We start from the raw sequence: 27331 nt of genomic DNA, 5'->3' as shown, positions 1-27331 counted from the left end.
GTTTAATCGCGCAAAAGACTCTCCATAACAACTCGGACAGAATTCATTTCAATTCATTGGCCGAAACCATAAACTCTCTCCTCTCTCTCTCTCTCTCATTTCGTCTCTCAGATCAAACCAAAACCCAATCGAATTCTCTCTAACACCTTACTCCACCTTTCTTCTCTCTAAGAAACCAAAAAAAAAATGGCACCAGTGTCAGCCCTGGCAAAGTACAAGCTGGTGTTCTTAGGGGACCAGTCAGTTGGCAAGACCAGCATCATCACCCGCTTCATGTATGACAAATTCGATAACACCTATCAGGTTCTTCTTCTTCACAATCAGATCCACAACCCCACTTCTTTGAAATTAATCAGATCACATACTTTGCTCTCTCTCTCTCTGTTTCACTGATTCTCTGATCTGCTTCTTTTCTTAGCTTTGAATTCAATATTTCGTTTCTGGGTCTGCCTCTGTTTGCTTTGTTATTTGTTATTTCTTTGTGTTTGGATTGAATTTTATGCATACATGTATATATGTGGACATACAATTGTTTTTGGGTAATGAGAATTTGCAACACCCATGTTAGCTTCTATAGTATAACAATTGAATTATCATAAATAAATAGTTTCTGAATGTTTGATGTTTGAATGGGATGTGTGTCCAGAGGGAACATTCTAGATGACAAGTGAATGAAATCTTGAAAGCTTAAGACTTGGATGAATGAGAGTTTACATGCAATGTTCTGACAGATCTATCCTAATCGTTATCGATTCATTTCTTTGAGTCAGATCTATGGCATACCCACAAGATTTCTATATGTAATATTGTAGACTACCTTCTATGCTAAACTTGCTTTCTTTAAGTTTTTAAATAACTTTGTGATCATATCTTGATTAGGGTTATTTTATAATTTCCGAGGTGCTTATTTCATGGCAGACAATAAATCTTATTAGAAATGCTCATTTTGAGTCTTTAATTTCTTGATGAATGGTAGGGGGGTGGGATTGTATGCTGCATTTGTAGTATTTCTCTACAAGGTTATTGAAGAAGAGGCTCTGTCTCTTGTATAAAATTCCCTCCTTTGTTATAGATATTCCTTCTTTTCTTTCAATTTTTTCTTTGTTTTATTAAATTTTTTTTTTTTTATAACTTTTATAATGAGCTGGCCGTTTAACCTTTTTGAGCATATGAAATATTTTTATCTTGAACTAGCAGATTTTTTAATTTGTCTAAAACTTTTTTTCCTGTGTGGTGATGATCAGGCTACAATCGGTATTGATTTTCTATCGAAAACTATGTATCTTGAAGATCGAACAGTTCGGTTGCAGTTGTGGTAAAAATTTTCACCTCAATATATATTTCACTTTACTCATGAGTGACACCTTTATATGTTTCCTTATTTTCCCTGGACTTCATTCCTTACTTAAAATTGGGGCAAAGAAGTTTTATGTGCTGAAATCACTGCATAAAGGTATGATGACGGATGGGTGATTACTAATGCATACCATTTGGAAGTTATGCTAAATCTAAATGGAAATGCCTTCATGCAAATTTTAAGCATCTTATGTTGCAAAGTGGATGTTTTTTTCAAACTGCTTTTAACTTGATTTCTTTCATCTTGAGCAAGAGAAGGTTAAAAGGATTGTACTACATTTGCCCTCCTCCCCCACAATCTACTTTTAATAAAAAAATTGTACTACATTTGGTGGATATGGTTATAATACAACATGTTAATTGCTAAATTGCTTTCATTATGAAACTGAACTCCAATATTTAATCTGTAGAGATCTCACTTTAAATGCTTGGAGCTTGCTTCTTTACTTTAACATATGAATTGAAGCATGATTAACAGATGCATGCAGAATGTTTCTGAGCTTCATTTTTATTAACTTTTAATTTTCGTTGCATTCCTTTATTCTAGGATTAATGCGTTGAATTTATGTTGTTGACTGAAATAGCATAGAGAACTTTGTAAATATGCTAGCTTTCCTTGCTTTATCAACGTTCTTCACCAGCATCAAATAACTAACTTATTTCTTTTTATTTTTTTTTTCTTTTTCTGTGTATTGCTAGAGAGGTTTAAAACTACATTCCCAAATAATTTATGCCTGATCAAGTACTTTTCTGGCTCACTTATCATTATTAATTTTTTTCTCTCATGAAAAATGAGCCTTTGATTTTAATCTCATAATTTGAATGTTTAGTTTCTATTTTGTTAAAATTGAACTCCGATCTTCGTCTCAAATATTGAATCTGTTATTGAGGTCTAAGCTGTTATTTAGTAGTTTCAGCAAGGAAACCGGTGTAAGTGAAATTATCTGATCATTGGGTCTCCACTTGATTTTGCAATTTCTTCTTCAGTGTACCTTCCTGGCATGGTCCCTAGGAGTGAAAAATGACCATGGCATCATATAGTGCAATGAGATCTATGTCAAATATATGGTGCATTAGTATAGGCTGTTGAAAAACTGGGTTTTGAGTTTAAAATGAGCATTTGTAAAAAAGCTACGAGGAGTTGTGGTTACAAAACCGAGGTTTGGGTTCTTAAAACACTCTTTTAATCTTCCAAAACTCCTAACCAAACAGACCCATAAAAGAATAGCCATCTATCTTGAAAATTGTACCCACTGCCTGCTTGAACTGTATATATGTCCAGTAAGTTATGCTGAATGGACTTGTATTATTCTGCATTCCTCTTTATTTCAGTTCCTTGCGAGTTGATGACTATTATCATATGATCAAGGACATTATTTGCTTTCATAATATTGGCAAATACAGCATACCTAATGGTTCTTTATAAGATTTTTCTAGTATAGGATAATGTTTGTGCGGGTATTTTTTAATAAATTTTTTGAATGGTTTTATTATGTAATATGATGACAGGGATACAGCTGGACAGGAAAGATTTAGAAGTCTCATTCCGAGCTACATTAGAGATTCATCTGTTGCTGTCATCGTGTATGATGTTGCAAGTATGTAGTTTGGATTTTGTCCTCCAGTTGATTATTTACTTGTCACCAAATTCTTTTATCACCCCCTCCCCCCCACCCAGGTTCATGTGCACATGTTTGTGGGAATATATATCTTTATAAATTGCATTCCAAGAATGATTAAGTCCCATATGTAGTTGCTTATTGCCTATTTGCATGATCATTTCTTAAGAAGTAATAAACTTGTGTCAGTGTGCTCTTTTAGACCCATCAACATCCAGGCCTCCTGCTTAATCTCTCTTGATGTGAATCATGTTTTTGCATAATTGTTGGGGCTTGTTGCCACATGCTTGATGCATTCTGACTATTCTGGTGCTCTATGATTTAGGCCGGCAAACATTTCTAAACACTTCAAAGTGGATTGAAGAGGTGCGCACTGAGAGGGGCAGTGATGTCATCATTGTCCTTGTTGGGAACAAAACTGACCTTGTGGAAAAAAGGTTAGAGAATATGAATTGGTGGATGGATTATATTTGATTGCCTTGGTTCACAATGGACTTTTTTTTAGTTTCACTGTACCTGTTATAGTATGTTGCTTAATTAATGAACTAAGTGCACAGAAACAGGCTTATTGCTAACAGTGTTGTCATTACAAATTTTCTATTAGATTGTTAATTTAATTTTTTTTTCTCTGCTACACTCACTTCAATGATGTAGTACAACATTGAGCAATTGAATAATGCTATCTACAATTTTTCTTATATTATAGGCAGAGAAGGGAATAATCCCAGATAGCTCTAAAAAAGGTTGAGTGTCTTGTAATTTTAGGGATTCAATAGATTGGGGAGGATTAATGTAGGCGAGGTGAGTTTTAATGATACCAAGTTTCAATGGCACTTTGCTGGAAGTTGAAAAAAAATTTGCTTACATTTTTTTGAACAGTGTTTGTTTTTCAAATTTTGGTCAGTAGAACAAAGCCTGAGGATGTTCGGGCTTGGGGTTATGAAAAGTAGAGTCATTGGTTCAAAATAGTAAGGTTTTATTTTATTTTTCCTCTTTTTATAAGTAACACTTTTAGAAAGAAAGAAAAGGGTTGTGGTTGAGTAACTTATTCCCTCAAGAGCTTCATGTAGCTGTTTCTATTTGATCTCTTTTGAATTGAAATAGATTCTTTGAGCTGCTTAGTGCTCCAGCTACTACTGTGAGTAGGACTTGTAAATTTGAGACTATTAATTTAGAAACTCAGGGTAATAAAACAAAGCCAAAGGCTAAGAATAATGATGTGTAGTGCACCTATTCCTTAATGGGATCCCTGCACTTTGTTTCCTACAGCATTTAAAGACACAAATGGATCCAGTATAAAACAAAAATTCAGCAAAAGTGATTCTTGGTCACTTTCTTGATATTAAAAAAGTTTGCAAATCGTTCCAAGTTTAGAAAGACTTTTTGAAAATTGCTGGTTGGGGTAGGCTTGTCAATAAAGGGATAGGAGTCTCAGAGCAGTGCTTATTCTAAGTAGGGCTGCAGACAAGTCAAGTGAAAATTGGGTACCTTTAAAGATTCTTTTCATACTATTTTGTTTGTCTTGTTTTTGCTGAAGAAGAGGCAGAGCTACAATTACTCAGAGTTATTCTTCCAATAGGACTCTGAAAGTAAAATAGTTGAGTGACTAGACTTAGACATTCTTGCATTGTTACTTTTCTGGGAAGAGTTGGGAACAACTAGGCTCGGGTTCGTTTTGTATGTGTCATGCTGCTGACTGATTTAGTATGAGTTTTGTGAGAGGTTAATGGACTCCTAAATAATGCCGTGTAAAGTACAATTGGATGATGTATCTGCATGGGATATGTAAAGATGCTATTGGAGTTTTATTTTGTGAATATACAAATTTAGGAATCAGAAATTTCTAGGTTGAAGTAAACTGTAATGAAGCACAGGGAAAAGGAAACAAGGCATATCCTAAGGGAAGGACTGTAGATGGAGCAGATTTACTGAAAAGCATAACCTACGTGTTCATAAGGCATTGTTTGTGCCAATGAGCTCTAGTTAGAGGGGGTGAGGTTGTGGGTTCAAAACTCACTGAGTGCATGTGTAACTTATCAATCATATTAACTACTCACTCTTATCATTATTATTCAATGTGAGTGGAGTTTCACATTGAATAATAATGATAAGAGTGAGTAGTCAATATGACATAATTGGGCCCAAACTTGTAAACTTAAGCTTTTGGGTTAAGCAGTGTCCCTATATGTTATATTAACTACTTAATTGAAATCTCCCCAAGGTGTTATCTCCCCATATATATATATATATATATATATATAGAGAGAGAGAGAGAGAGAGAGAGAGAGAGAGAGAGATTTTTATTTACTTTCTATTGGAGTTGCTTCTATGAATCCCTTTAAACTAATTGAGATCAGTTACATGCATCTATCTTTGCTAGTTTGCCTTCAAGGCCATACATCAAACACTTATCTTTTTATCATATCTGTCTCAGTGATAGTGGTTCCATCTAAAGTTCACAGAATCTCTTTCATTTGCTTGTAATGCTTTGAATGGAATTATTTAGGCAATCCTATGTATATCCACTTCAGTAAAATGACTCTAGGCTATCCTGTGTAATGCTTGGACTGTATGTATTTGTTGATGTTGATTATTAATGAAGCTTCAGTCACCTCCCTTTAAGTTTTATGGATTTATTCATTTTGAGGAAAAAATCAAAACCGTGAGCCTTGCTAGACCTTGTAAATTCTTAATTATTGTTTCCTTTCGTGACCTAGGCAACTGCCTGGGAATACCAACAACCTAGGGCATTAGGACATCACTTGGGTGAGACATTCCTACACATAAACAGATTTCAAATGCATCAATATGTGTCTTTTATAATTTACTTACCATTAAATACTCCAGCTTGAAGTACTAAATGCTTTCTTTTTTTGTAACCTGGTCACGTTGGTGTTCAACATAAAATATGTATTTCCCTGTTTTATCAACAATATTCTCATGTACAAATTTGGAATTCCACAGGCAAGTCTCCATAGAGGAAGGAGAAGCCAAAGCTCGTGAGCTTAATGTAATGTTTATTGAAACCAGTGCAAAAGCTGGCTTTAATATAAAGGTATACTCCCTGCTTGAAATCCTTTTTTCATACATCGTTGTAGTCAATTCTTTTTTTTTTTTTTTTGATATTCCATTGTAGTCAATTCTTAGTTTCCTTCCAAGTTGAAACTTTGCAAATTAAGGTTTGATATTTTCATGAGGGCTTTCAGGTCAACCTTTGTCTCTCTATCATTGATAAAACATACGTGGAATGAACATTCTTTGCCATTTATCTGCTGTATTATCATCAAATGAGATGCTGCCAATAGTCCATTAGAGCATCTCAGGAATTAGATGCTTTTGACCATCCTAGTTGGTTAATTATTTGACAAGGAATGTCTTGTGTTGAGGGTTAATTTGACCGTTTGATATTTATTCAACTTATCATCTACTTCACAACTTATCATCTACCTCATGATTATGATAAGCCTCTATAGTCTTAAAGGTTTGGTAAGCTTATGAGGGCCCTAGATCAACCTTTGTGTTTATAGTTTACATTGGGATAAACATAAGTAGAATTTAATGATTTTTTATCATTTATATGTTACACCATTTTGGATGAGATATAGCAAATAGTCCATAATTCTCTTTAAATTTGGTGTTTTACTCGCTGCTGTTTTGGGGTTTATCAAAAAGATAAAGTGGGTAGACTTCATGGATGTGATACCTTCATTCTGATGCAAATGTCTTCAATTATTAACTTGGTTTGCCTTTTCTTTTAATATTCAGTTTTTTGATGAACCTTTGTCCAGGCACTGTTTCGGAAAATTGCTGCTGCTTTACCAGGAATGGAAACACTCTCTTCAACAAAGCAAGAAGACATGGTTGATGTGAACTTGAAGTCTACTAGTGGTGGTGCAACACAATCCCAGCCCCAGTCAGGTGGATGCTCTTGTTGAGTGCGGCATTGTTTTAAAATTTCAAGCAACTATGCTCTATTTCTTGCTGTTTGGGTTTTCAGCCATCTTCGCCCCAGATCTGTAAAGGTTTCATTTAGATTCTTTTTTCCTTCAAAGTACTTGTTGTCGGTTATAATCTTTTACTGCATTGCTTGGGAAATTCTCTTAGGGAACACATGGGTCTAAAAAGCTAGGTGTAGAACTAGCATTGGGGAATTTGTTGTGTTGGTTAGACGGTCATAACCTCCGAGATATTTAGTAAGATTTACTGACTTTAATAGATTTTGGTATTAAGCATTTGTAAAATGAATATTGGGCACATTCTGCACTTCTTGCCTTTTGTATTAGAGATTTGAGATTTTGAGTTGGTTAGAAATTTTTTTTTTGGGGATAAATTACGTAATAACTTTTTATTAAAGAATAGCCAACCCAAGTACTACAGTGGCAGAAATTAGTAACCCAAATTACAATGATTAAGAAGAACATGGAGGGAAAAAGAAGTGCATCAAGGTAAAACGAAGCTCCATTCAAGGAGAGTATGGAAGAAAAAAAACTTTATATCAAGGATCAACCTTTCCAAGTCCTCAAAGCATCTAGCATTCCATTTTAAGTTGGTTAGAATTTTCATTACCAGCAAGATGTGCAGTAAGATTTTTAGATTTGAATAAATTCACTTTTAGCATTACCAAGATGATGAATAAGTTCTAATGTTCTTATGTTTTGATAGAAGAGACTTTTGAGTTGGTATAGCTCTCTCTCTCTATTTAAGTTAAATAATTTAGCTCTCTCTCTATTTTAAGTTAAAAAATTTAGCTCTCTTGGAATTTTACTCTATTTAAGTCAAGTACTCTTCTTCCACTAATTACTTGACTTCAATTAAAAAAAAGGGGGGAGTATGGGGGTTAGAAGGGAACGTAATTTTAATTTAAAGGAAAAATTTGGCTCCAATCATGTTTGAAGCATTAGACTCTAACCGTTAATAGGAAGATAGCATTAATTTTTGTCACGCGGCATTAATTTTTGTCACGCGTAATGCACATGACCTACTTAACTCAACCAATTGAGTCATATGCAGTATATATGACAAGACACATAACATCTTCAAACATATTTGGAGTCAAACCTTTTTCTAATTCAACTTCATCAAGTATGATGATAGAAAATTTATTTCAACTAATGATATAGGTGTATTTTAATTATATGACATATTGTCAGGAATTTTGTAATTGGTTTTAGTAATTTGATAATATTATTTGGTTTCCTTTATGAGAATGTTCAAGTATTTCTCCTCGCTTATTATAACAACTAAATATAGTCATTAAACTTATTTAAATGATTTAATGAATCATGTAATTATAATTAAAATACATGCAAATGGTCATTTGAATTGTGAAGTATGTAGAGTCCCTCACTTGGCTTAATCTCAACAAACCATTTTGTGATTCATACAAAATACATGTAAGGTTATTACAAATCTCACCCTTGGATTTTTATGCAATTGCCCACGTAGTCTTGATTTTCAATTTTGAATTATGAACCCTTAGAATATTATGTTTATGACATACAAAATATTTTTGCCAAAATTTTGCCAATAAATCCTAATAAAATTAATCATATTATATGTACATGATTTTACCATAAATTAATTTATATAATATTAAAGTAGAACTGTAATAAACTATGGTGCTTCAACCCAAGAGACGGAGGCTTTCAAGTTTTATCCTCCAATTTATTTGTATAGTGAATCAAGAATATTCAGCAATGAGAGGCCTAAGAGTCGGCAATGCTGCCATTAGGATGAATAGATTGAATTTACTCTCTTTTATCCTCGCTTTGTGAATGATCCCCTCTTTCCCGAGAAAATCCAAGCTAGATCTCTTTCTTCCTGGGAAGGCTTTTTCCTTAGCATGCTCTATCTCTTCCCCCCAAATTTTTCCAACCCTTTCCTCCTTAGTCTCTTTCCCTTTATATACCCAGCCTTGAGTGGGTTAGCCATCATGAGGGGTCCCTTGCTCCAGTAGGTGAGCTCCTCTTCTCTGGATATATCTGGACAAGTGGGGCCTACTCAATATTCTTGAAATGACACTGTTGGAACTTGCGCCAGTCTCCAAATTAGTGTTTGGCAAGCGCATTTCCCAAAGACATTATATCATGCCTTTAGCAATATCTTGTGGTGATCGATTCGAACTAAGCTCTATTCGGGCCTTTCATTGTTGTTTGGTATAGTTGATGGTTGGTTTATGTCTTTTAGTAGAATTCGGTACAACTTGGGTGGGTCTGACTTAAATGGGCCATGATCTTGGGCTGGGCTTTGATTCGTGGACTGTACATAAACAATTCAAATTAGATTTCGATTGTGTTCTAATTTTATGTCAAGTGTTGTTTCAATTAAATTTTACCCACTCTAATTTTGTTCTAAATGTTGATCCAATTTAAAACTACTCCTAACCATTTCTTCTTCAAGCTTATTGTAAAGTAATTCAAGTTTTCTTGATGTTTGTGACCGTGACATGTGTCGTGTTTTCAAAAGCCAATGGCTAGACTAAGGTTCTTTTTGGATAGTCAAGTTCAATATCCACTCCAATAGTACACCCATTAGCTGCTATAGTTGCTTTTTCTACTAGTAAAAAAAATGGCGTAACGAGTGATAAAAATAATGAATTAATGAAAATAATAATTTTGCGTGTAAATAATTTTAAACCAGGAAGTAAATGAGAGGAGATTTGTTAGGCTATAAAGCATATGAAATAAAGGAAATAGATTTAGTAAGGTTAAACAAATATATTTATCAAGATTAAATGAATATAAATTTGTCAATATCCAAGTTAATATTTTTGGCATTAAATTTATGCCAATAGATGCGGCAAGCAATATTATAAGAAGATGTTTAGCAATATTTAAATAACAAGTTAATGAGAGAGTATTCTCATGCATACGTAATTTGAACCAGGAGGCATATCCAAGTAAATATAAATGTGGAGAAATATGTTGGTACTAAGCAAGTCCAAATTTGTTTGGGAATTCGCTTATTTTGTTGAAACTGAAAACTTTTTGCTGAAAATACTATAGATAAATGTAAAAGTTAACTGAAATAGTACAATAGAACCCATGAATAGTATCAAAAGGTGTAGTGAAACTCATGAATAGTAGCAAAAATAAACTGAATAGTAAAATAAACTAATTTTTAAATTTGGAGCCAAACACACACTAAATGAATATATTCATCTATGCTCAAGTTAATATATATGGCATTAATCTCATGCCAATAAATGTATCAAGTAACACCACATGAAGATGTGTAGCAATATATAAAAAGAATAAGCTATTAAAACTTTTTTTTTTTTCGAGATTGTTTCAATTTATGGATTCCGCTCTTGATGATAGCTCTTTATTATTAGGTCAAGACATTAATTGGTTTTTAGTGTAGGTGAAGATTGAATCTCATATTTCTTATTCAACTATTAGAAACTTTACCAGTTGAGTTAATTTGAATATACTATTAAAAACTTATCTTAGTTGCAAGCAACAACACATATTTCACTCTTGGCCCAAAAAAAGTCATTAGGTACATGTGACATGTCAAGCCCAAGAATTCATGCTAGCAAATGTGAAATCACAAAAACTATAATAGATTGTCAAAACCGCTCTGATTTTTGTGTAGTTAAGAACTAATGATTATAGAGAGTGATGAGTTTAAGGAGAAAAGTGACTCCTATTTGTGTAGTTAAGAAGTCATAAACATGCTTTGTATTCCATTAAAAAAAAAATAAAAAAAAAAACCGGAAGAGAAATATGATTTTATTGAATCATAATTCTGGAATATCAAAATTTCTAACTGTTGCAAAAAGTCTAGAATTCATGCTATCCAAGAAAACACATTAGCATTATTGAATATTATCCACTATTTTAGCATGTTTAGCCAAGCTAATTAATTATGCCCATTATTAAAAAAAGAAAAAGAAAAAAAAAGGGGTATAGTATGCTGTGTATCCAAGTCTTCTAATTATTTTTATATAATATAGTTATTGTCACCATTTGTATGTTGTTAAGTGAGTGTCATCGTGGGAGTTTTATGATCCTTGTTTCACCACGCTTAGATTGTGATTTCATATTCATAATGTTGGAAATATGAATTAAGAACTTGTAGAGCACTCACCTCAGTATAATAGAAAATTGACCAAAATGAGTTTTTATCCTATTCACACAAAAAATCCAGTATTTTGCCCCATTTTCTAAACAAATTAGGGAAATGATCTGTTTTGAAACTCGATTTTTTAAATATCGAGTTCTAAATGTAAAACTTGATTTTTGGAACATCGAGTTATAGTGGACGAGGACTTAGGAATTTTTTTTTGGAACTCGAGTTCCATGAACTCGAGAACTTCACATGGTACTCGAGTACTCTGCATGGAACTCGAGTTCCAATTTTTTTTTTAAAATTTTCAACTTGCTATAATTCAATTGTCTAAAAATCGAGTTTTAAATTGAAACTCGATTTTTATAACATTGAGTTTCAAAACAGGGGCATTTCCCTAATTAATTTAGAAAATAGGGCAAAATGCTAGATTTTTTGTGTGAAAGGGGCATTTGCCCACTTTGGCCTAGAAAATGCATAAAATTCACAATTCTACCTAAAAACTACTTACATCTATTAATATATAATTGTGTAAATTTATAATTTTGCTATAGCAACCGTGTAAATTTACATGGATAAAATTTAGTTACAAAATTGATTGTAACCTAAAACTATAACCTTATTCAATATTTTTTTTTTCTTGAAGGTGAATTTTGGTAAAACCACTATTGGATTACATTTTCTTCTTATATCTTTCATACTTGTAAAATTTCTAGAAAATTAAAGATTAATAGTTATGTCATCAATAAATTGTTTAAACCGTAAGTTTTGTAATTTAAAATTATGCATAAAATATAAATTTATAGATTATATAGTAAATAATATCATATTGTCACAAAATTTGACATGTGTATTAAGAGTATAAAGAACATTTTCTTAAAAAAAAAAACATAAAGAACATATAATTCAACGATTAGATTTTTAAAATATTTAATACTGTTAATTTTTTTAAAGGAAGTTGTAGCCTTAGGCTACAACAAATTTTGTAGCTAAACTTTGTCCGATTTACATTGATACTATTCATTTTGTAGCCTTAGCCCTAGTTTTTTATTAATTTTTTACGTATCTTGAGGACAAAGGAAAAGAGAGTGAATTTTGGTTGTTATGTGTGAAGAAAGGGAAACAATTAAAAAAATCAAGAAAAATTAATGTTTTTATAAAAAGTAGTGTAAAATAAATAATTTGATATGAAGTATTTTGTAAAGTGAAGATGTAAAATGTACATAAATTTCTATAGGACTAATGAGCTTGTTATGTGATTGCTTTCAGTTATAAAATTATAATGTATTGGACATAAACCATTCACTTAAAAAAGAAAAACTAAGTAGTTAAGTAGTTTTTATTTATTTATTTATTTTTATGGAAGGTAGTTAAGTAGTTATTCTTACATTCGACAGGCAACCACCCAACTAAACGTATTACAAAAATAAAAAACAGTTTATTAAATTTTCAGGTGGTTTACTTTAATTTAAAGTTTAGGAAATTTAAAATATTACTTCAACACAGCTCCTAATTTACAGTGTCAAGAATTTCAAAATAAAATTGTTTGAAAATTTTAATTATTTTGATCGTCTATAATTATGAGAATTTTTTTTTAATATAATTATGTCCATATTATGTATTGCAAGAAGTAATTATGCCTATGATTATATCAAGTTGTGCCAGATATGTTTAATTAATTAAAACAAAAAAAAAATCAGGAGAATTTTGTTTTCCCTTGGAAGAAACAATTTGACACTTTTTGTAGTCAAGATTTCGGATAAACTTAAGAAGTGACATGTGGCGAAAAGTCGTGATTAGATTCGCAGAAAAACAACCAAAAATTGCCACATTATATGATAAATTGATACCCTGTAGTAAACCCCACGCTACACAATAAAGAGAAAGGCTATGGGTCCGTTTGGATAGAACTTATTACTGAAAATTGAAAACTGAAAACACTATAGGAAAATAATTTTTAAATGTGTAAATAGTGATGCGGGTCCTATTTTTAATAAAAAATTGATTAAAAAAGTGTGCGCACAGTGCCGCACAGTGCGCACATGTCCCACTCTGCAACAGAAACAAAAAAAAAAAAAAAAAAAAAAGTCCCAAACGTGGACGTGGACGCTGGACGTTGAATCCAAACGCCCTCTATATATACGAAGCTTTGCTTGCACACACTTTCAAACAACACTCTGAAAACCAAAACAAAGCAAAAGCTCTCTCTCATTCTATCTCTCAAAAATCAATCAAACCCAACCCAACCCAATCCCATATTCCCAAGGGCTTTCTTTCTTCTTCAACTCACTCTCGCTGAGGTTCCTTTTTTTTTTTTTTTCTTTTTTAAAGGACCATGTTTTCTAGTGGCTTTGCTTTTATTGATAGTCATTGCTCCAGCCACATAACCTGTCTCTAAATTTCTTTTACATGAAAATGGACCATATATTTGGAGGTTAGAACTTTATTCATGAATGATTTCATCCTATATACACTTTATTTGATTACTTGGCTTCAAAAAACAAAAGGGGGAGGAGTATGGGGATGGGAAGGGGACATAATTCAAATTCATCGAGAGAATGATAATAAAGAAAAGTTGTTTCAACAAATTGATAATTCAACTAATGGTCTAGGTGTATTTTATTTATATGACAGAGTGTAAGGAGTTTAGTAATTCAATAGTATCATTTGGTCTCCTCTATGGAAATGCTCATATATTTTTCGTTTCTTATCTTAATAACATATTTAATAGCCCTTAGAGTTATGTAAATGATTTGATGAATCATGTAATAATATTTAAAATACATGTTGATGATCATATGAATTGTGCCGTATGTAAGGTCCCTTACTTGGCTCAATCTCAACAAACCATTGACTCTAAGAAATAATGGAAATAAAGAATAACGAGTTTAAAGAGAAAGGGACACTCCAATTTGTATAGTTAAAAACTATTCCATCAAAAAAAAAAAAAATCACCTACAAAATCCATAATTTGTTACATGATACAGATACAGAGATTTATCAAATCCATTTAAGTTGAAAAAATATAAGGAAAAAAAAATACAAGATCATGACCTACAAAGTCCATGCCTGCGGTAATATACAAAACTTTAATTGACATACAAACATAAATTATGTTACATAATGCCTAAGAGGTTAATTATTCAAATTATAATTTAAGAGACTAATTAAAGTCACTAAATTGACAAATATGAAAATTTATTTGTGAAATTTGTAAAAATCCAATTAAAAAAATCGGCATTCATCTATAAAGGAAAACAATATTGTGAATCAGTGAATGACAATTTTTTCTCTTTAATTTTTTTTTTAAAGTGTCGAGGTCTCCAACTACAGAAACTTATGAGGTACCATTGTATTTTTGAAGGTATGATATTTTTTATGATTATAACTATGTAATTTTTTAATCTTTATTGTTTTTATTAATATAAAGATAAAAATTAAGATTAAAAAGCTTATCCTGACCATAAAAAAATTACCATTTTCCAAAAAGAACACCAATTTAAACGTGCAACTAATCTTACGTCGACAAAAAAGTAGGCCAAGTATTTCTGGATCCATTCTTCAATGGCTTCCATTTTAACCTTTTTTTTTTTTTTTTTCCTATCATTTTTATGGCTCAACTATTATATACTAATACCATTTTTATTGTATACTAACCACACAACATGCAACCTCAATACTTATTATATATATATATTTTAAAAAAACATAGATCTTTTTGTCACTAGGTTTATTGAACAGAAATTGGGATATGTTACTTCTATTTTTATGGGTCACCCAAAAAAGAAAAAAAATGAAAATAAAAGCAAACAAATATCTTGCAAATCAATATATATATAAAAGCAGAGACCTCATTTTGTGAGGGTCTAAGCTTTTGCCAAGTGGCACCTCCTATGAAGTTTCTCTAAAATCATCCAACTCTCCCATTAATTAATTGAGTTTACACCACAACTCACTCTTTTCTTCATGTCTTTTAGTATACCAAATGTTGTAGTTTTTTTTTTTTTTAAATTTTTTTTATAATAATAAAAAAGGATACTAATAACTAATGAGATCGAGATAGATAATTTTCTAGCATTTCAGTTGCCTAAATTACACTAATTCATATCTTTTATTTACAATAATCATTATTATTTATTTGATTCTATGGGAATCCTTATTATTTTATGGTGATGAATTTACATACAAACATCTCATAAACAAAGTTTCCCTCCTCTGTTAGTCTTTTTTTTTTTTTAGTATGACAAGTTTTTACGTTAGTTATATAAAAAGTTTTTGCCTTTATGATTGTATGATTGTGTAGATGCATTAATCACAACTTGCCTCCAAAATGACGTTTTGGTTTTTGCCTTTTTGTTTTCAGATTTTGCATATTATCAAAACTCTGCTATAATGATTAATGTAGGATTTTCTAAACCTTTGACTCCCCAACCTCTCTCATGCTTTGCCTCCCCCTCTCAACTTTGACCATATGCTTCCATTCTCTTTCTCTCTTAAAAAAAAAACTTTCTTTCTCTTAAAAAAAAAAAAAACCTTTAATAGTTAAATTTCTTAAACTACTGCTACTCTCAAATTTTGTTCCATACTTATAATTTTTTAAAACACCAGGTCAATGGAAGAAACCTATTGCTCTTGTGATCTTTTGTTGTAGCCAGTGGCTATCCATCGCACATTAAGTGGCATTGACATGTATGAGTTCAAGTTATCTTTTGTTACTTTCAAAAATTCATTTCTTCACTTACAATCGGTAGGGTTAAGATCGTGAAATTCTGTGTTTTTCTATTTCTTTTGTAGGTTGTGTTATTGTGTATATCGATTTCCAAAAGATGCTTGAAGTCTAGAACTGAGAAGTTGATAATTGTTTATTTAGTGTAAAAGTCTCATTGTCATTGTCATTGTCATTGTCCTTTCAAGATTGTTTAATCTTAGCATATGACTTGAGTAGGCTGGTCTTTTCAAAATAAACAAAAGCTAAACATGTTGTAAATCATAAATTGGATTATAGGGATCAAGCAGTTATCATCTAGGTTTTTTTTTATGTTTTATTTTTTATTTTTTTTATACAAAATAAAAATTCTACTCTAGCCAAATCTAAGTGTATATGTGTGTGAAGCTCTCTCTTGGAGACTTTGACCCCGGCCCTTGCCCCCATACATCATATCCCACCCCACAAGTACTAATACTTGTGGAGTGACCATCATACCAAGGGTGTACGGTGGTACGATAGAGGGGATTTAGTCAATGGCAATTGAATTTGCAGAGGAAAAACAACATGACTATTCAATCTGCATTAGACTCCAAAGCTTCTTTCTCGAGTAAGTTTCTTGATATTTCAATAAAGAAATACAAATTGACTTTTTTCCTACAATGAATTGAGTTTTGGGTTAATGGTTTTTTTTTTTGTTTTTTTTTTGAGGTTTGGTTTAATGATGATTGTATAATTCTATATGCTGTGTGTGCTTTCTTTTCTATGAATTTCAATAATGTATGAATTGAGGATTTTAGCATTTGGTTCATTAAGGTTTTTTTTTATTTAAAAAAATTCTAAATTTCATCTCTATTTCATTATTTTGTTTAGCTTTTGTTACTTTTTATAATGAATTCATTACTAAAAAAGTTCTATGACAATTATGATATAATATATGTACAACATTTTCCAAACTTATCTTACATAAAACATTATAATATTATCCGTACATCGCACGGGCAACTTACTAGTTTATTTAATTGTAGTTCTTAAAATCTAAAATTCTGTAGTATGAGTTTAATAAATTCTAATGGTAATGTGGAAGTAAGAGACTTAAAACCGCTTGTAATCTGAGAGTAAAACAAAACATGCCCAAAATCTAAGACTATTTAACCCAGGTTGTCTAATTCCATTACAACTTACCCAGAGTGACAGAAGCTGATAACATATTAAAGATTATGAGCGAGAAAAATGCCAAGCCAACAAGCGCCTTATTATACATAGAATCGCATCTCCACTAACAAAACACAAACAACTAGAGGATATATATATATTAATGTACGAGGTATATAATTACTAAATATTGAAGCTGTTTTAGTAAATAATTCGTGGAATATTTATGGATTTTCAGTATTCCAATCAATTTTCCATAACTTCTAATTTTCCAATTAAGTTTCCAAGTTCGAGGGAAAATTTTATCCCAGTCACTTGCTATACCAAACCAGGTTATGATAAGGAAAATGCGAGTTTGGGAAAAGTTAAAGGATGACATTGATTTATGAACTATTTCTATTCTTTATAATTTCTTTAAGGGAATAGAAAAAAAAAAGTAATTGAATATTTTGACAAATTTTTATATTTTTTATAAAAGTGGTATTGAAACTTTTCTAAAATAATCAATTAATAAATGGTCTAAAGGTACTTGTTAACCGGACTGTTCAAATTTTACAATATAAATCTTATAAATTAAAATAGTGTGACAATTAATGTAATTGATAAATTTTAACCACTTTATAACGGAATATTTAAATTATCTTTATGATTAGTGACACATGAGTTTATAAATTCAATATAGTAAAATTTATAGTATCTGTATCACTACTCTTACGATAATAATGGTTAGTATTTTAAATTGGGGTGAATATTTTCAACTTCAAGACCAACAACATTTTGTAAGTGCCTTTCCTACCTTATTAAGGAGATTTCTCTTGCCCCTTTTTTTTTTTCCTATTTATTTCATTTTGGACAAATTCGTATTGATCATTCAAGAACCAGGAACACTAACTAGGACACCTGATTTAAACTTTTGCTTTTAAATAAATTGGGAGAGAAATATGATTTTATTGAATCAAAATCATGGAATGTCAAGATTTTTAACTGTTGTTCATAGTCTAGAACTCATGCTATCCAAGCCAACACATTGGCGTTATTGAATGATCATTATCCACTGTTTTAGCATGTTTAGCCAAGCTAATTAATTATGCCCATTATAAATAAAATAAAATAAAATAAAAAGAAGAAAAAGAAAAGGGAATAGTATGTCCAAGTCTTCTAATTGTATGTACTATGTTGCCAAGTGACTGTCATCCTGGGATTTTTATGATCCTCGTCTCACCGAGCTTAGATAGTGATTTAATGTCCATAATGTTGGATATATGAATTATAATATGCTAGTATGTAACGCCGTGCTTACACACGGGAATTGTCAATTGTAATGATATTATTGATGTTAGGTTGGGTTATTAAACATATAGAACATTAATTCGATCAGGACATTTGAAGGTATTAAAATAATTTTTCCTTGCAATTTTTGTGATATTGGTTACGTCAAGTTTCTTACTACACTGCACAGTTACATTTATGAATAATCACAATTAAATATCTAAAATTTTGAAACTCTAGCTATCATCAGAAAGAGCCAAATCATGTGCCTTTTTGTTTTTGATAATATATACATAAAAAGATAAAGTAGGTTTTTTATGTGTTAAAATGACATATTTTACAACACTTGATGTTGATCTCTAGGAGGAATCCCTTAATGGCAATGCCTCGTAAAAGATATTTAAAGCCATATTGTTAAAACTATAAAAGAAATATGCAATGAAAAAAAAATTATATTTAAGGTTGCTCTTAAAAAAAATCTAATTTTTCCCAATTGCCAAGGGGTCTCAATAAGTCAAAATAGCATTGGGGTTGAAGCCTTAAGAGATTAAATTTTATAAGAATATGGTGTAAAAACGAAGTTTTACCCCTCCAATCCCAACATGTCATTTCATCATATTACATGTATTAAAGAATAAACACAGCTACACTTAATCAATTCTAATACCTATTTGAAAATCCAACTTAATTATGAGTTTAATGAGATGTTATTATGTGTAGTAGGATCTATTGAGTTTTAAGTAAAAAACTGATTTGACAATTTCTTTTTGAATGGTGTAAAACTCATGTTTTACACCTCATCCTTACTGAATTCGGACTTAACCATTAAATAAGCTAAGGATCACAAATATCTTTTTTTTACAACTTACTTCACTAAAACAAATGATACAAAATTATAAACAAAAATAACCAAACACAAACAAAAGCAAAAACTAAAATTTAAAGTTACATTTATTTGGATCTAATGGATTGGCACCCAATAAGAATCATAGATGCGATATTGCAAATTGCATCCAATAGAAATAAAAACGGCTTGATTATTTGAATAATTGATCGTAGATGTATTGAGTTAGATGCTTCATTACATTTCTTGAAATCTCCCATGTTACAACTCCTTAATAAGAATGGAAATTGCTTAGAAAAGAGTGTAGCAATACATTAAACATATATTATCAACACATGGGAGTATAAAATGATAAATCCAAATGATTCTTTTGTCATAGAATTTAGTGCGTTGTTCATAGGAGTACTCACCAATCATAAACCATAACAATTGCAAACTAAAACTTGTCATTGAAAAAGTAGAAAATAAAAAGAAATGTAGACACATTAAAAGTAATAGGTCATACAAAATTAGCCCCAAAAAAAGAAACAATATCTTCTATCAATTACTCAAACAAAAATCATATATAATGCCCAAATTTAAAAAGTAAAATTAAAAATTTACCAAAAGTTGTTTCAGCAACTTGACAAAGGCAAATTGGTGATAAGTGGCAACCATCAAATCTCTCTCTCTCTCTCTCTTTTGGTCTTTTTCTTTGGAGTGAAAATAGCAATAACTTTCATTACATAGGAATATGGTTGAAGCTATTCCATCCACACCTGAAAAGAGTCCACATGGCGAGCATATTAATTGAGCTAGAAAGTGAGCCATGGACTTACATGGAACAAATGCAAAACTAAACGTATACACCCATCAAAATTCTTGGTGCAATGTCTGGCATCGTATAAAATTACTAAAATATGACCAATATAAATTTTTATCATGTATGAATGTTGGAGTAGTTCAGGACATATATGGAATGGACGAAACCCCCTTTAAATGTGGACAATGCCATTATACATGAAGAGTATTTTGTGGGACTTCATTACAATTATTACAAAAATGATCTTATAAAAAGAGAAGGAGGAGATTTTGCTAGAAATTTTGTGCACCAAGGGTTCTATACCAAGCGTCGTCTTTGGCACCATATTGAATCATTGAGGTGTTTCAAGTGAAGCTACTACAAAGTTAATGTATTGCAATTAGTTGTTATAGTGGTGAAGTCACGTATATTGGAGATCCATGGACATTGAAGGAGGTCTCTAAAAAGAGTAGTTGTCCAACTGATTTTGAGATGAGTTCAAGTAGATCATAGGTTCTACTGTAAGCAAGTACTTTAAGATTGGATATATCCTTTGTACTTGTAATTTGTAACATCAATCTTTGTTAGTGGATTCTTCAAAGAGTGGTGACCTATATATCACTCAATGGAGTTTTTTATGTCAAGGTCTTCCCCTTCCTAATCATATCGTTGTCACATTTATTTTCCATTGCACTTTATTTTTGTGATATGGTTGTACCCATCACCAATAAACCCAACTTAACCACTCACTCTTGTCATTCTTATCCAATGTGGGATTTCACTTGCATGTATATACTAAATAATCTCCTCCTCACCTATGAATTTCTACCTTTTTGTGGGCTTTGACAAAGTCCTATTAGTTCCCCCTTGCCTATGAGTTTTTTTTTTTTTTTTTTTCACTAACGTGTCATCAATGGAACCCTCTTACACTATTCATGGGAACTAGGTATCAATCCCGCACGCTCATCCATGGAACTCAGACCAAGCTTTCATGTCCATGGGAATCTAGCACCACACCATAATCTAGCACTATTGGAAATATTCATTTGTTGGGATTTTTGTTTTTCAAGACCGTTTGTGTGGGATTTATGAGCTTACCTTGTGCAAACTATAATTGTGAGGGCTCCAAGTACATGCACCATGTCGCCACTTCTGTACTTTGCCACACACCACCATAAGCACTTGTAACATTTGTTAGGGAGAGAACACATTGAGGAGACTTTAATTGAGTAATTAATAAAAACATAATATGATTGAAAAGGCTTAAGACTATAAGTTTGAGTTCAACTATAATATATTAACTACTCGTTTTTATCATTCATATTCAATGTGAGACTTCGCTCATGCATGTATATCTAACATGACCTTCACTTTTTTACTTAATAGGAGTGTGATGGAAGGCATGGAGTTAGTGGTAGCAAGGTTCTCGAGGTCAACACCCAAGATTTGGGAGTGTGATATGGTAATGGTAGGCGGATATCTCGCACCTGAAGCCTCGAAGTTTCTATGAGTGTGTTTTCATTGAAATTGTGGTCATCCTAAAGGTCAATGTCGAATGAGCTATGGGATCAAATGATCTATGTCGGTAGGTCACCCGTGGCATTGGCCAATCGAGTGGGCATGTGGAATCAAAGAGAACTTGGTCCTTAGAAGATTAATAACCTTTGCGAATTGCCTAGTTAGTCTCTTTCCGGCAGCAGAATAATGGATATACTTTCACACCAAAAAAGAAAAAATTAATAATGCATACATGCACCCTGCACAAATCATAGAAAATCTCTCAAAGACTTCCCATTTTACAAGCAATGTGATGGCACCCACTACAAAATTTAGATGTATACTTAAATAGTGATTTGTGTGTTCTTTTCTGAAGCTATAAACTATTTTCTGATCAAAATATGAAGCAACATGCTTGTGGCTTAGGCAGTAACATCATATTTGGATAACTATAGTGACCAGCTGATTGGCGCAGTTCGCAATTGATGAAGACAAAAGAATGATGTGAAATTCTACCTGATTCATTCCCGTCCCTCTCAAAGTTGTTCAAGTCAACAAAAGTTTTTTTGTTTGTTCTTTTTTTCCCCTAAGGGCAAGTGGAGTATTTGATTGTCGGATAATAATCTCACAGAAGAGGGCAAAAATACCAACTGGTCATATGACCATTACAAATCAACAAGGTTAACATATAAGACAATAGTGATTTTACATTTTTTTTTAATCTCCTTTTGTAGTTTTGTGTCACTACACATAGAACAATTTTTATTATAAACAGTTATATACTTGGTTCAGCAGTTCAGCCCACTACCAAGAAAATTTTCAGAACAATCGGAGGAGAATCAGCCTCAGGTACAATCAAATGATTCTGGATTTCAACAATTCTATGAACTCCTTGGAATTATCACTAAATAAGAAATAGCTTATTTTATTTTTATTGATTGGGACTTGAGAGAACAGTGTTACCATACTTAAATGAGATTAAGGTTACATTCATCATTTTGCAAAAGGATCAATCAATCTTCTTCTTTTTTATCAGCCCTTTACTCACCACCACTTTCACTACCACCACAGCCACCATCTACTCTTCATTTGACATACATATATAATCAATCTTCTTTTTTGGTCTGCTGTTCTTGTCATCTTGTTAGATGGGTTGTTTTAATTCACACCGCGTAAACCACAAAATGATGAATTTTTTTCACTGTCCCAGTTTTTTATTTAGAAGATCCTTTCCCCAGTTAAGCCCTGTTTTTTTTTTTTTTTTTTGGTTTTTAAGTTAAGCCTTGTTGAGAGGGACGGGAGTGAATCAGGTAGAATTTCACATCATTCTTTTGTCTTCATCAATTGCGAACTGCGTCAATCAGCTGGTCATTATAGTTATCAACATATGATGTTACTGCCTAAGCCACAAGCATGTAGCTTCATATTTTGATCAGAAAATAGTTTATAGCTTCAGAAAAGAACACACAAATCACTATTTAAGGATACATGCATCTAGATTTTGTAGTCCGTGCCATCTCATTGCTTGTAAAATGGGAAGTCTTTTAGAGATTCCCTATGATTTGTACAGGGTGCATGTATGCATTATTAATTTTTTCTTTTTATAAAAGGGTATGGTACGTCAAAGTCTTCTAATTATTTTCATATAATATACTAACTTATTGGCCCAATTGTATGTACCATGTTGCTAATTAAGTGAGTGTCATCCTGGGATTTTTATGATCCTAGCTCGTTTCACCGAGCTTAGATTATGATTTTATGTCCATAATGTTGGAAATATGAAATAACAAGTGCTCACAAGTCACATTAGTGGGTGTATGATAGAAAAATGTGTAAATTTATTATTTTTTTTTTTTTAATGACCAATATTCATTAATGTGTAATGGTATAAATTTATAAGTCTGTTATATTAATTGTGTAAATTTATATTGATACTATTTATTTTACACTTTTTTATTTTTTATTTTTTTAATGTATATTGAGGATAAAAGGAAGAGAATGGATAATGATTGTTGCATGTAAAGAAAGAGAAATAATTAAAAAAATCAAGAAAAATAGATATTTTAATAAAATGTAGTGTAAAATAAATAATCTGATATGACATATTATGTAGAGTGAATATGTAAAATAGACATAAATTTTTGTACGAGCTAATTGTATGATTGTTTTCCATTATAAATTATAATATATTGGACATAAACCATTTACTTAAAAAAGAAAAGATAAGTAGTTAAGAAGGTTTTTTTTTTTTTAATGGAAAGTAGTTTAAGCAGTTATTCTTACATTCGCCAGGCAATGTGGCCCAAGCCACCCAACTAAACGTATTACCAAAATAAAAAACAGTTTATTCAATTTTCAGGTGGTTTACTTTAATTTAAAATTTAGGAAATTTAAAATATTACTTCAACAAAAATCCCATTTTAAAGAGTATCAACAATTTCAAAATATATATATATATATTTTTAAACAATTAATTATTTTGACATCTATAATCACGCGAATAATTTTTTTTGGATATAATTAAGTCCACATTATATACTGTATTAATTTAGCCTATTAAGGATGTCAAAAATAGCGACACGTGGCGAAAAGTGGCGGTCAGAATCTCGGAAAAAACGAATAGAAAATCGCCACGTCAGATGACAAACTAATTTCCCTGTAGTAAACCCCACACAAGTCACCAACGGTCCAACTCAAACACACAGACAGAAGGCTATAAATAGGCTGCTTTGTCTTTGCTTTGCACGCACACACACACACACACACACACTCTCCAAAACAACACTCTGAAATCAGAGACAAAGCAATAGCTCTCTCTCGCTGTCACTCTCACTCTCACTCTCTCAAAAATCAATCAACCCCATTAATCCGATATTCACAAAGGGCTTGCTTTCTTCTTCAACTCACTCTCGCTGAGGTTCGTTTTCTTTTTCTTTACACTGTTTCTATTTTTTTTTTTTTTTTTTGTTCTTTGTTCTATATTTCTCCTTTTCCGTTTCGGTTTCGGATTTCTTTTTTTTTCTGGGGTTTGTTGTATAAATCTTTGTGATTAGTTCGGTTTAGGGAATTCAAATATTGCTCCCTGAGTCTTTAGTGTTTCTGGGTTTTTTTTTTTTTTTTTGTTGTTGAATGTGGGTATTATTGGAGTTTTCTTCTTGTTAATTCGTTTATATTTTCAAATTTGGAAAACTGTTTGAATTTTCTGGGGGTTTTTTTGCAAAAGGGTTTGCGATTATTCAATTGGGGATATTCAATATTGTTATCTGAATCTGGGTTTCCATTGAACAGAACAGGCATCATTGGGGTTTTAAAGGTTTGTAGTGATCAAGGCGCGGCCATGGAGTCTTCAAAGAAGATGAAGATTAGAGGTGATGGAGTGCCTGTGGCTGAGAGATTGGCCAAGTGGAGGGACTACAATGCTCAGGTTGAGTCTTCGGCCAAACGTGCCCGTAAGATACCGGCTATGGGGTCGAAGAAGGGATGTATGAAAGGGAAAGGAGGGCCTGAGAATCTACACTGCAATTATAGAGGGGTTAGGCAAAGGACTTGGGGAAAGTGGGTTGCGGAGATACGTGAGCCTAATAGAGGAAAGAGGATTTGGCTTGGCACTTTTGAGAATGCTGTCGATGCTGCCACTGCCTACGATGAAGCTGCTAGGGTGATGTATGGTGCCTATGCACGACTCAATTTTCCAGAGTCTGTGTCTACCATATCTGGCCATACTCCTGGGGAATCTGAGGTTTCTGCTGATGAGTCTACTGCCATGCCTAGTACAATGGAGTCCACTGCCATGCCTAGTACAAGTGAGTCTACTGCCATGCCAACTACAAGTTGTTCGGTAGAGGATGAGTCTGGTATAGCAAGCTATTCTAAGGATAGTGGACTGGACCATTTTCTGGGTTGTTCTGAAAATGAGTATATTGATGTGCAAGAACTTATGGCACTGTTAGACAATGATCCTCTTGGCTTCACAGATTCAGAACTGGGTTTTGGTTATGATGGTGATCAACTTGGACTCCCTGCTATGCCAAGTACAAGTAATTTGGTGGAGATAGAGACAAATGAGTCTACTGCCATGCCAACTACAAGTAGTTTGGTAGAGGATGAGTCAACAAGCTATTCTGAAAATGAACATTATAATGTGCAAGAACTTATGGCTCTGTTAGACAATGATCCTCTTGGCTTCATGGTTTCAGAACTGAGTTTTGGCTATAATGGTGATCAACCTGGACTCTCTGTCACCAAAGCTGCTGTGCCAAGTACAAGTAATTTGGCGGAGACAGAAACTAATGAGCCTACTGGTGTGGATAGTCGACAGCAGTAGTTGCTGGATTTTTTGTAGATCTCTGATAAATTTGTATTTACATACTGATTTACTATATAATTTTTCATTTTAATTTTCCCATTCTTTTGTTCTTCCTCCTTTCTCTTTATTTTATTATATTTTCATCTCAACTGATAGGTTTCTATATGTTTCTATTATTTTATTTTCTTCTCAACTGATAGATTCCTGTAATTGCCTGTTAATGTTAACTCTGAATACTCATTCCTATGGTTTGTGATGCTGTTAAGATCAGTTATTTTTTCTGTTATTATTTAAGTTGGGACTATTTTTTAAAATAATCACCTGTAGCCCAGCCTTCAAAAGGACCATAGTTACTAGTGGCTTTGCTTTTATTGATAGTCATTGCTTAGAACTTAAACTTTTCGAGTCATGAATGATTTTACTCTATACACACTTTATTCAGAACCCTATTGATTTAAAATGACAATGCCCTTAAAGACTGCAATGTCAACATCATAGCTCGTGCCATCTAATTGGTATTTGGTAGACTAAGTTTTGAAGAATTTTAACTTATCCAAAAAAAAAAAAAAAAAAGGAAGAAGAAGAAAGAACTTTTGAAGGGTTTTAAAATTTTAATCAGTATTAGGTTAGCAAGACATTAGCTCTGCCATTGTTGTTCACAGCAAGTCCCAAGCCCGGAAAAGGAGGATGGCTGTAGTTGTTGTTGTATTAGGTGAGCTGGAATTTATTATTTGAGTGCACAAAAGTTGGCATGCTATGCATGTACTCTTATAGTTTCTGATATATTGGTTGTTACTGAATAGCTGTACATGCAACTAATAATTGCCCTGCCAAGTAAATGTTTCACTGATTGTTTTCTCATGCTGCTTATTATGGATGTGAACATGGCTGTTACAATTGAAGGTATTGAAGTTAATGGCAATCTTGCCTCTAAGGTTGCATTTTTCTGGGATGGTATGCTTCTTATTGCCAGTCCTGCTTGTAAGTAAAATTATATACTTCTTAAAATGGAAAACGAAAATTAAATGTCAATAGTTTGAGGAAAAGTAAACTTTAAGTCTTGCATTTTGATGCATTTCTTATTTGTTCAATCAGGACCCTGGATAGAAAATTAAATACGTGCTATGTGCTTAGTTCATATCACTTGTTAATAGCTGAAGTTGGCTCTTGGTAATTGGCAGATTTGTTTGTTGGAAATAGGAATACAAACTAGGAGTAGTTATTAGTATTCCAAACTTGTTCTCCTCCCTTACAGGATGGTCAATTGGAAGCACCTGATGAGCATCCAAAAAAGATGAAATTGTTTTTATTCATGAAGTAGAGAATTGGGATGCTGAATTTTATTCTAAGGTCAATGATGATGTCCATGTTAACATTGGTATGTCCTTACTCTTTCCGGGAATTGAAAATATAGCATGTCCCTGTAACCTTCAATTTTTCTAGTTTGCAAGAGAGAGAATCTTTTAGGCTATGCAAGAACACATGTTCACATGAAAAATTACAGGGAATAGAGTTCTTCTTTCTCTAGCCTTGGCATTTTCCCCTGTATACCTCTTTAACATTAGCCACAAAGATATGTAAATTTTATTTAAATTATTTTGCATACCAGCTATTGTTTTGAACACTATTTAGATCTCAAATTTAACATAAATATATATATAAAAGTAATAAAAAATAAGAAAAAAGCAACTATTAGCTGCTTCTGTCATTTGAGAGAACTTGAACCCTA

The 27331-nt window shown here is 32.2% G+C and overlaps 2 protein-coding genes across 3 annotated transcripts; both read left to right on the top strand.

Moving 5' to 3' along the window:
* Window positions 1-10: 10 nt before the first annotated feature.
* LOC142613303 (ras-related protein RABH1b) lies at window positions 11-7286 on the top strand. Its single transcript, XM_075785605.1, has 6 exons — window positions 11-303; window positions 1245-1315; window positions 2866-2954; window positions 3301-3412; window positions 5940-6030; window positions 6764-7286. Exons 1-6 carry the CDS (start codon window positions 187-189, stop codon window positions 6908-6910), a joined length of 627 nt encoding a protein of 208 aa, XP_075641720.1. The 5' UTR covers window positions 11-186; the 3' UTR covers window positions 6911-7286.
* A 16782-nt stretch (window positions 7287-24068) lies between these two features.
* On the top strand, window positions 24069-25879 carry LOC142613946 (uncharacterized). Of its 2 annotated transcripts, none has more exons than XM_075786469.1 (2): window positions 24069-24213; window positions 24590-25879. In XM_075786469.1, exon 2 carries the CDS (start codon window positions 24634-24636, stop codon window positions 25618-25620), a length of 987 nt encoding a protein of 328 aa, XP_075642584.1. In that variant the 5' UTR covers window positions 24069-24213; window positions 24590-24633; the 3' UTR covers window positions 25621-25879. The 2 variants fall into 2 exon arrangements, with proteins under 2 accessions (XP_075642584.1, XP_075642583.1); XM_075786468.1 differs by having other exon boundaries at window positions 24585-25878.
* The last annotated feature ends 1452 nt before the right edge of the window (window positions 25880-27331 follow it).

This window comes from Castanea sativa, chromosome 10 (assembly GCF_040712315.1).
Source record: "Castanea sativa cultivar Marrone di Chiusa Pesio chromosome 10, ASM4071231v1".
Lineage (NCBI taxonomy): Eukaryota > Viridiplantae > Streptophyta > Magnoliopsida > Fagales > Fagaceae > Castanea > Castanea sativa.
This window is presented reverse-complemented; position numbering and strand designations above follow the sequence as displayed.

Excerpts from the sequence above, each read along its gene's own strand:
- LOC142613303 (XM_075785605.1), top strand. The coding sequence starts at position 187 with ATGGCACCAGTGTCAGCCCTGGCAAAGTACAAGCTGGTGTTCTTAGGG. Across the intron at positions 304-1,244 it reads AATTCGATAACACCTATCAG|GCTACAATCGGTATTGATTT; the intron begins GTTCTTCTTCTT and ends GGTGATGATCAG. Across the intron at positions 6,031-6,763 it reads AAGCTGGCTTTAATATAAAG|GCACTGTTTCGGAAAATTGC; the intron begins GTATACTCCCTG and ends ACCTTTGTCCAG.
- LOC142613946 (XM_075786469.1), top strand. The coding sequence starts at position 24,634 with ATGGAGTCTTCAAAGAAGATGAAGATTAGAGGTGATGGAGTGCCTGTG.